This window comes from Pituophis catenifer, unplaced genomic scaffold, assembly GCF_029215685.1.
Source record: "Pituophis catenifer annectens isolate HBS135680 unplaced genomic scaffold, rPitCat1.0.hap2 SCAF_1, whole genome shotgun sequence".
Classification (NCBI taxonomy): domain Eukaryota; kingdom Metazoa; phylum Chordata; class Lepidosauria; order Squamata; family Colubridae; genus Pituophis; species Pituophis catenifer.
Window position 1 is genome coordinate 245,316,558 of NW_027256881.1, and position 9,933 is coordinate 245,326,490.

The following is a 9,933-nucleotide window of genomic DNA, read 5'->3' on the forward strand; positions in this document are numbered from 1 at the left end:
TAAGGCAGGTAGTAACATCTGAGTGATGATGGGCAGAGGGAGATTTGACAGGAAATTGGGCTGGATTATACATGGAAAAGGCAGAATTAATATTTGAAATCAATTCTGCTGCCTGGCACTCAAAAATCAACCATGATGCCAAGTCTTTGAATCCTCAATATCCTGGTCTCTGGATGGTGGTACTAAATGCCATATTGGGGGATTACAAAGTACCCCAACACTGCCGTGTTTTGGGATCAATAACAATGTATCTAGCTGGTATATATGGTTTATTTTAGTTACAGTATATTTTCCTAGATATGTTTATTCTCTTTTGCTTGGTTGCAGGCAATGCACTTTTTTTTTTTAAAAAAAAAATCTTGGGTTGGGTAGCCTTAAAAATATAAATTTAAATAAATGAATGAATAATATAGCTGCAGAAATTATCAGGAAGCTTACACTGAAATTTGCAAGGCAATTTTTTTTGCAAGGCAAACAAACTAAATACACATGTGAGCAATTTTTCTTGGAATATCTTGCTTCCTTACCATTTTGCAGGCTATTTTTTGGAACTTTGAATAGAGATTTTCCCCTTCCTCTGCCATGTTAAAAGTGGCAGCCTTGCACTGCCTAAACTACAAATGTAAAGTGCATTAAACCATCTAATTAAAATAATGGTTGTTAAAATCATTACCCTTTGGCTTTAACTGTGTTCCATCTTCAGTATTTCAAGCAAAGCCAAAGAATATATGCAGAATAATTTATTTAACGTGTGCCTGGAATTTTAGACTTCCAAAATCATAATCACTATGAAAAATAAAAAACTTTACTTACCATGAGATAGTCATCATTGTTCCAGAAAACAGCAAGTTCCATTTCCTTCCGCTTGGATATTAAACGGATATTGTGGCCGAATGGTGCAATCTGAATTCCATTTCTAGTATATGGCAATTGGATTTTACTAGGAACAAACATATACATTTAGACACTTTGCGGAATTGTAAAGGTTCATCTTCAGAATCAAATGATATGAACTTTATTGGCATTCATATTCAAATGTCACTACATTTTCATTCTCTAATGAGATAAAATGAACTGTGGACTTCCCAATATGCCTGAACCTAAAATCCTGGCAGCCCTAACCAACAGAGTCTGGGTGAGGAATGCTGAAAGCTGTAATTCTGAAACATCTGAAACATTCACAGGTCCTAAAGTAGAAATACAGAATCTGGCAGGAAATTGCAAGTTGTTGACCCTTGACATTGCGCTTAATGACTGCAGCTGGAACAGACAAACTGCTGTCATAAATTGGGTACAGTCACATGAGTTTTTTCATTTTACAACTGTGTCACTTAATAATGAAATTGCTGGTCCTGATTGTCATTGGTTTAAGTGAGGACTACCTCTATTATCATGAGTGGGATATCCCATTGGACAATGATAAAGTTATGGTTTTCAGGCCACTTGCAGCTCGCAACCACCTAGAGGCCTCAGAATGGCACAGTATGATGTGTATAAAGAAAAACTAATATGATTTCCTGCCCTTGTGGTCCTTGGGAGCCCCCCCCACAAAATGGTGATGCTATAAAAGGTTGTTTAGCTATGATGCAATGGTGTCTCCTTGGGTGTCAAACGTATCAGTACTGTCTGTGCCTGTGCCTGTGCCTGTGCCTGTGCCTGGGCCTGTGTCTGTGTATCTATTTATCTATTTATCTATTTATCTATTTATCTATTTATCTATTTATCTATTTATCTATTTATCTATTTATCTATTTATCTATTTATCTATTTATCTATTTCTCTCTCTCTCTCTCTCTCTCTCTCTCTCTCTCTCTCTCTCTCTCTCTCTCTCTCCTCCCTCTCTCTCTCTCTCTCTGCTGGATCTTTTTATCAAGTGGGATCCATTATATGATCCTTCAGTGGATTGACAATGGCTACAATGATGATTAATGATCACACACACACACACACACACACACACACCTTTTACAAAAAGATTCAGAAAATCAATTCTTTAGAGAAGACAAGATCTATTTGGATTACATTATAGAAGCTATATAAATATAGATTTTATGGTGCTGTGTTGGCAATTTTATTACCTATTGGTAAAACGTACAAAAACATTCTTCTTACTCATAGGTAGTTAGCCAAAACTGATACATCATGAGAAATGGGATGCACCTTCCACTAAAAGTGTACACAGTGTGGATGCGCTTCTCAGCATCAGTTGCAGCTTCCCAGCACTTTAATGATGATTCATGACAAGCACATTATTTTAGAGCTGAAGCCCAAGGGCAGAATTTCATATAAGATGGTTGCCATATTCCTTCAACTTTATAGAAGAAGCTTTAGCTTGCAGCAGAACAAAACCATTTTTCTAATGGATGCTTACTTACCCATAATCCTTGACTGATATGCCACTTTTGTCAACGATAATAGTATTCGGGCCCGCTTGAATTATAATTCTTTCAATTGTTTTGTTTAGACCACGGCGGAACTGTATGTTGAAGTCTGGAGAGGTCTCATCACAGACGGTAGCAAAGACATAATTACAAGTCCCCGAGAAATCGTACAGGTAATTGTCAAAGGTTGAGAAGTGGCCAGTGCTCCAGGTGGAACAAGAACCCTTGTCCAGAGCTTAAAGAAAAAAAATAGTAATGTAATGAGATTCTATGGGGCTTTAGAAATCCATCTACCCTGTTTCCCCCAAAATAAGACATCTCCTGATAATAAGCCCAATTGGGCTTTTGAGTGCATGGCAATAAGGCCAAGCACTTATTTCAGGGTTCCCCCCCAAAAATAAGACAGGGTCTTATTTTCGGAGAAACACAGTAGTGATTTAGATACTGTTTTCTCTTCACTCTCATTTACAGCTGTCTTAAGTTTCTTTTGTTTGTTTCTCATCTCAGATTCAAGGCCATGATTCACCACATGCAATATTTTTAGAATAATCCTTTCAAGGATGGAAATCATCCAAAAATTTGGAGGGCTGAATACCTTGGCATTTGTAGAAACAAGCAAGTTAAGCTTGATTATTATAGATAAGGATGATAGTAAGGGAAAACAAGAACAGAAAGGCCCAGGAAGGCTGAGCTTTAAAGGGACATGAAAAAAGCCATCGATTTTATATAGTCAGCATACACTTAAACAAAAAAATCAATCAATCATATATATATATATATATATTCCCCCCCAATAGATGGCAAAAAGCCAAAAAGTGCCCCCTCCCTTCCATAAAGGAAGGGAGATGACAACATTGTAGGAACAGAGGAAAGTGTAGTTGATTACTACAGGAGTAAGTGCGTGAGCAGAGCAATGGGTTAATGAAGGCTGGGTAAAAGGAATGGTCAAAGAACAAAACAGCAGTCTTTTTTTTTTTTTTTTACACTCAAAATTAATTTTGGGGACTGGAGGCTAAACATGTGAAGAATGGTTGCAGGAACTGGGTATGTCTAGTTTAATAAAAAGAAGGACTAGGGGAGACATGATAGCAATATGTTCCAATATCTCGGGCTGCCACAAAGAAGAGGGAGTCAAACTATTCTCCAAAGCACCTGAGAGTAGAACAAGAAGCAATGGATGGAAACTAATCAAGGAGAGAAGCAACTTAGAACTAAGGAGAAATTTCCTGACAGAACAATTAATCAGTGGAACAACTTGCCTCCAGAAGTTGTGAATGCTTCAACACTGGAAGTTTTTAAGAAGATGTTGGATAACCATTTGTCTGAAGTGGTGTAGGGTTTCCTGCCTAAGCAGGGTTGGACTAGAAGACCTCTAAGGTCCCTTCCAACTTTGTTATTCTATTCTATTTTAACAAAATGCAAAAAACAAAACAAAACCCAATCCCTAAATAATGAAAAATAAAGAATTGCTTCTTGGAATGGGGGAGACTATATATGCTGTATTTGATCTTAACTCTTACTCAAAAGCAATGAATGTTTAAATAATTTTATGTACACTAAGGAGAGATGTATATTACTTGCAGCAATAGAGAAATCAGATGTATATTATGGGACTTCATGGAAGTTCAAGAAAAACTGATAGCAGAATTAGCAGCGGCGGTGGCTAGAATGCCAACTTGTTAAACAATTGAGTTTTTCTTTTTCAATTCCCAGCTCTTGGACCAATAAACTGGGTAAGCAAGCTGGGCAAATCCTATTTTAGCTGCTACTAGACTTTCAGTGCCCTGACTATAATGCAAAGGCTGGAATAGACATTGCTGAGCAATGTCTCAGGATTTTAGCAAAAATAAAATAAAAAAATAAAATTTTATGCATTTATCTAATTTTTGAAATATTGGCCTTATAGAAATGGAAGCAGAAATACCTGAGTGATGTCCATCTAGAATTCTCTGCCCTTCTGAATGGGTCTCTGCAAAAACAGAAAAAGAAGAAGTATGGGTTGTGTTTTTACATGTCTGTATGAATTTCCTATGTTTCATGTCAGAAGAAAGGAAAGGCTTTCTTCCACTTGATGCTCTCCAGATGGATCAGGAAATTTTAGGACTTGTCATCCCAAGGCATTGGAACAGAACTGGTTTAGAGAAGACTTGGGTCACAACTGAATTTTCATGATGACTATATGATTTGCAACTAGTTTTGACTCGGTTTAATTCCCTGAAATATCCCTGAATATACAGTATAATCTAATAACAATAAATAGTATAACCCAAGATAATAATATAACACAACAAACAAAATAAAACAAAACAAAACAAAACACAACACAACATAATATAACATATCCTGAAACTGAAGTTTCAGAAGTTATTTAAGAAAGAAAATTGGCAGAAAAGAAAGACTGACTAATATAGATGTTAGCAATCCTTCTAATATAAAATGGAGCTTAATTCAGGAAAAAAATTTCCAAGGTTCCACCCTACCCTGTCTGCTGAACATCATTATTTCACTTTGTGGCTCTTCATCACCAAGGTAAATACAGAGAGTTAAAAAGCCACAGCAAGATTATACTGTGGGAAACAGTAATTGTTGCATAACTAAATTTATTTATTTATTAATTCTATACTATATTCATTTAGGCATATATAACTGCACGGGATGGATTGATGCAGTGGAAAATTACATCATCTTGCCATTCAAGGACTAGGAAAATGTAATTTCCCTGTTGGCCCATTCAAATATTTTAAGAGACACAAGAATGGAACAATAAGAAATAGTATGTCACATATTTTCCTCATCATGGTGTTCTAGAAGAAAAAATCCGAATCTACTAAGATTTTCATGTTATGAAAGACACATTATTTATTAATTTATAAATGCATTAAGATCCTGCAACCCCAGGTCTGGATTTGTTTATTTTCAAAAATATTTGCCCATTAAAGTGGATTAGCCATGTATATATTTAGAACACAATAGTTGTTTCCCTGTACTACAGGGCAAAACTTGATATTTTGTCTCAGTTACCACTTCTATGTAAGTGTTTGAGGAAGATATTTCAATTTTCAAGTACTTCCCTATGGTTAAGTCAGGTATTAAATCACAATAGGTATTGTGACATAGCTTATATATTACATTTATAACTTCCCTGAGAATAAAAATAAAGAGCATTTTATATTTATGTCCTGGGATTTTCGTTCACGAAGCTCTTCTGAAAGTGGTTTAAAATCTAATATGCAGTTTTATTTTGAACCATATTGGTTTTGAAACATGTTACGATTTCAAGAACAAGTGGGACCTGGCTTGGTCTGGTTTTTGAAGAATCTCAACCCTTAGAAAGCAATAGAGCTTATTAGATATAAAGGCCATCTGATACCACCATAATGAGATCCTTTCAAAATGCCTACTTCTCTATGTTATTTTCTAACTTTTCAAGTCTTAATTAGCAAGTTATGGGCTCATAGCTCCAGTCTCATCCTATTGAACAGTGATTCTCAGCCTCATCAACTTTAGGATGCCTAGAACAAGTTCCATGATTCTCTAGCCTGTATGAAGAACTCTGGGAGCTGAAATCTGGATGGGAAATTTTGGGAATTGAAATCCAATTTAAAGTTGTTGAAATTGAGAAACACTGCATAAAACAAAACAGGATTCCCACTGTCCCTTCTCTTGTTTATTTTACTTCTGGAAATATTGAATAGAGAGATATGAAAGGATTGTGGGGCTAATGATTAAAAAATAAATGTATAATAAATGTATAAGTTATGTGCTCTTGCAGATGACTTGGTGTTGGTTCTCTTTAAAGGGAATTGTGATATTAACGGACAAATTTAAAGAATTTGGTGCTTTAGTAGCTTTTAAGATTAATAAACAGAAGATGAAGAAGTTAATAAAAATATGAAAATAGAAGATCAACCAGCTGTTGAGTCAAAGCTTTTAAATTTGAGAAGAAAGTAAAACATTTGGGTATCATTATGACAACTATGAATTATACACTATTTAAAAATAATTGTGTTAAGATGTGAGGTGGATATATGTCATGAGAGGGGAAATTACAATTGTCATTGCTGGGGAGAATTTTGTGATAAAAATGAATGTCTTACCTAGAATGAAGTTTATGTTTCAGAGAATACTTGTTTTGACAACTGATGCACCATTTAAACAGTAGCAGAATGATGCATCTAAATTTGTGTGGCAGGGGAAAAATCACAATGAAATATAAGATGTTATAAGATGCTAGGAATGACGAGTATTGGGTCTACCTGATTTGAGTTTTTATTTTGCAGCTTGCTGTTTGGTTTCAGTATGATCATGAAATAGAATTAGAAGGACACAACCAGAGATTTGGTGGCATGGATATTTGTGGTGATAAGTCAATATGGATTTTAAAAACCATTATGTTAGATGCACCATATTGAAAATATAAAATAGATACAAATCCTGATTGAGCCTGAAAGCACCTTTGTGGCTGTCAGCACAAAAAGCATATTGCTGACAGGAAATAATAAGTAAACACAAAGGGCTAACTTATTGTGAGATGTTAGGATTTTCTCAAGGGGAATTTAAAATAAAGCCACGAAAAGAACTGGTATCAGAAGGACATAAATGTCAATATTTCTCTTGTTTAAAATTGTTAGAAAGATTTAAAGTTGGTAAAATCATTTATGGTTTTGATCATCATAAGACTGAGTTTTAAATAGAATTTTGTACAAATGATCAACATGTAATGACTAAAATGTATAAATTTTTTATGAATTATGAAACAGAAGGAGTGAAAGACTATGATAAAAAGGACAAAAAAATTGTTTATCATATACAGATGGAACAATGGGAAAATATGTAGATCAGAGGATTGAAGTTTACATTATGTTATATAACCTTAAAGATAATTTTTATAAGATGACTAGAAAAATCAATGACACACCCCCCCCCCCCATCGTTGTTTCAGAGATATTTCCTTAACAGATTCCTCAACATTTTCAACTTGGCACATTTTCTAATGTACTGGAAAAGTTCTTAAAAATTAAGGGAGATTTTCAGAGATCTACCTGTCTTGAGAATAGTCCATAATGAATGGTGCATAGTGCAGTCAAACATCAGGAGTTAACTATAGAAAATATTTTTATGACATTTTGTATCATGTCATAAAATGTTTTATGGCAATTTTCATGTCAAAAAATATTTTATAAAATTTGCCAGATTTCAATTCCATGGGAGTCACGGGCTCTGGATTTTGGATACATTCTGTAAATTAGTCCATTTGAAGTATGGTTGTTGCCCTACAGTGCATTGTTTTGTCCAGTTAAAGGTTATACACAGATAAACAGGAGTTTTAGTTGTATATAGTGTAGATATATGTCTGATTTATCAGAAAATTGTCTAGAGTGTATAATGGCACTTCAAATTTATTCTGGAAATGGAAACAAGAAGAGACTTTTTATCAACTTCAGTACACATGTAAAAAAGCTAGAAAACTGTGGATTCACATACATATTCAGAGGATTTTAAGATTAATATACAATTGAAACCAGAGGGTTTTCTTTTGGGATTGGAGAACAAACAGTTGGAAAAGAATCATGAAATTTTGTTTTTGTACAAGATAACTGCAATGAGATTATTATATGGGCAAAGATGGAAAGATTTGGCATAGGAAATGGAGGAATGGCTGCCAAAAATAATGGAACCTGTTGACATGGCTAAATTGACTTCTTTGATTAGAGAAAAGACAGTATCTACATTTATTGTTGATTGGAGACGCCTTACAGACTGTGTGTGTGTGTGTGTGTGTGTGTGTGTGTGTTTGTGAAGAACTTATGATTTATTGGTTTTGATGAGTAAGAATAGATTATAGAAAAAAGAATTGGATTGCAACCACAGAGTAAAAGGAAAATTTATAATTATGTTTAGAGTTGCTGTAAACCAGAAGCTACCTTTTTTTTTTTTTTTTTAATTTGATTTATATGCCGCCCTTCTCCGGAGACTCAGGGCGGCTTACAGTGCATTAAGCAATAGCCTTCATACTTTTGTATATTTTATACAAAGTCAGCTTATTGCCCCCACAAACTGGGTCCTCATTTCACCTACCTTAGAAAGGATGGAAGGCTGAGTCAACCTTGAGCCTTGGAGAGATTCGAACCAGCAGAAATTGCAGGCAGCTGTGTTAATAACAGGGTGCACTAAACCACTGTACTATCAAGGCTCTATGAGCTGTTGATCTGTTTTCTTTCTTTTCTATTTTTTTTACTTTTTTCGACTCCCTTGCACTTCTTCTAAGTGAATCACCATGGTTGTTAAATTAATCCACAATATTTAAACCAATAGCACAATTGTTAAGTGAAGCTGTTGTTTGCTATGGGACATTTTTGAAAACAAAAACAAAAACAACAGAAATAAATGCTGGTTTTCAGCAAAAATGTTATAAATCATGGTCGTGACTGTGACATACTGTGTACGGCCAGAAATGTGAGCTGGTTGCCAAGAGTCCAACATGAGGTCAAGTGACTGGGGGGAGGGGGGGGAAGATGGTGGTCATCAGAACTTTGGAACTGAGTCATAAGTACTTTTGGGAGAGGTTCTGTCATAACTTTGACTAAGTTGAGAACTATCTATAACACACAGAAAGAAATCCTATAGTAAAGAATCCATGCTGTGTCTTAATATGCACAGACTCTTTTTTTTCTGGAAGATTCATCAACCTTTCCCTTCATTTATGGAACAAGTTGCTGAGCACTTTTTACTGGAAATCCCCAGTCTGAACTGAATAGTAAGTTATGATTTATGGGACCCAGATTCAGCACTGCTGTTCCTGCATCTTCTCTCTTAGCTCATAACTCCTCCTGTCCAAACATTCTCTCCTGCTCATTTTCCTTTTAGTCTTCCTCCTGTCATTATTATTTTTACTCCATCAATTAGATGTCATTTATTTATTTGCTCTGAGTTTCGTCTTACCATTCTCATAGGAGCCACTGAAAGTGAAAATCATGTTATGTGGGAACCTTGATTTCTATCTCTCCTCACTCCTGTTGCTATGTGGCGTTTCCTTCATCCACTTCTGTGGTAGATTTCTCAAATGGGTGCCGGGTTAGAGGTTTGATATTGCCAGTGTTCCCAGGTCACTCTTTCCTCTTGTGGAGGTAAACTGCAAACTTACATTCTTGGTGTTTGTTTTTTTTTAAAAAAAACATTGTTCACATGTGTGGATCCATTTCATTAAATGAATCTATATACATTATTTTTGTATTGTTTTCTTCTTTCTAATGTTATAAGCTGCCCAGAGTCCCCTCATGGTGAGATGGGTGGCAAACAAATTTAATACATACATGAATAATAATACGTTCATTAAATGCAGCTGGGCTGATACATCCCTATATAGCTTATGATGTCCACTGGGCCTATACAGGTAGTTCTCAACTTACAACAGTTTGCTTAGTCACCATTTGAAGTTACAACAGCACTGAAAAAAGTGAGTTATGATCATTTTTCATACTTATAACCATTTCAGCATCCCCATGGTCACATGATTTACATTTGGATACTTGCCTCCCATTTATGATGGTTG

General features: G+C 35.2%; 1 protein-coding gene across 1 annotated transcript in view; it reads right to left on the bottom strand.

Moving 5' to 3' along the window:
- LOC139310793 (mucin-6) overlaps positions 1–9,357 on the bottom strand; it is a 47,844-nt gene extending 38,487 nt beyond the window's left edge. Inside the window, exons 1-4 of the mRNA XM_070935024.1 lie at positions 9,324–9,357; positions 4,306–4,350; positions 2,376–2,616; positions 814–940 (exon numbers count right to left, since the gene is read on the bottom strand). Of these exons, the coding sequence (XP_070791125.1) occupies positions 814–940; positions 2,376–2,616; positions 4,306–4,350; positions 9,324–9,357 (447 nt within the window). The remainder of the gene's footprint in view (positions 1–813; positions 941–2,375; positions 2,617–4,305; positions 4,351–9,323) is intronic.
- Positions 9,358–9,933: the final 576 nt, after the last annotated feature.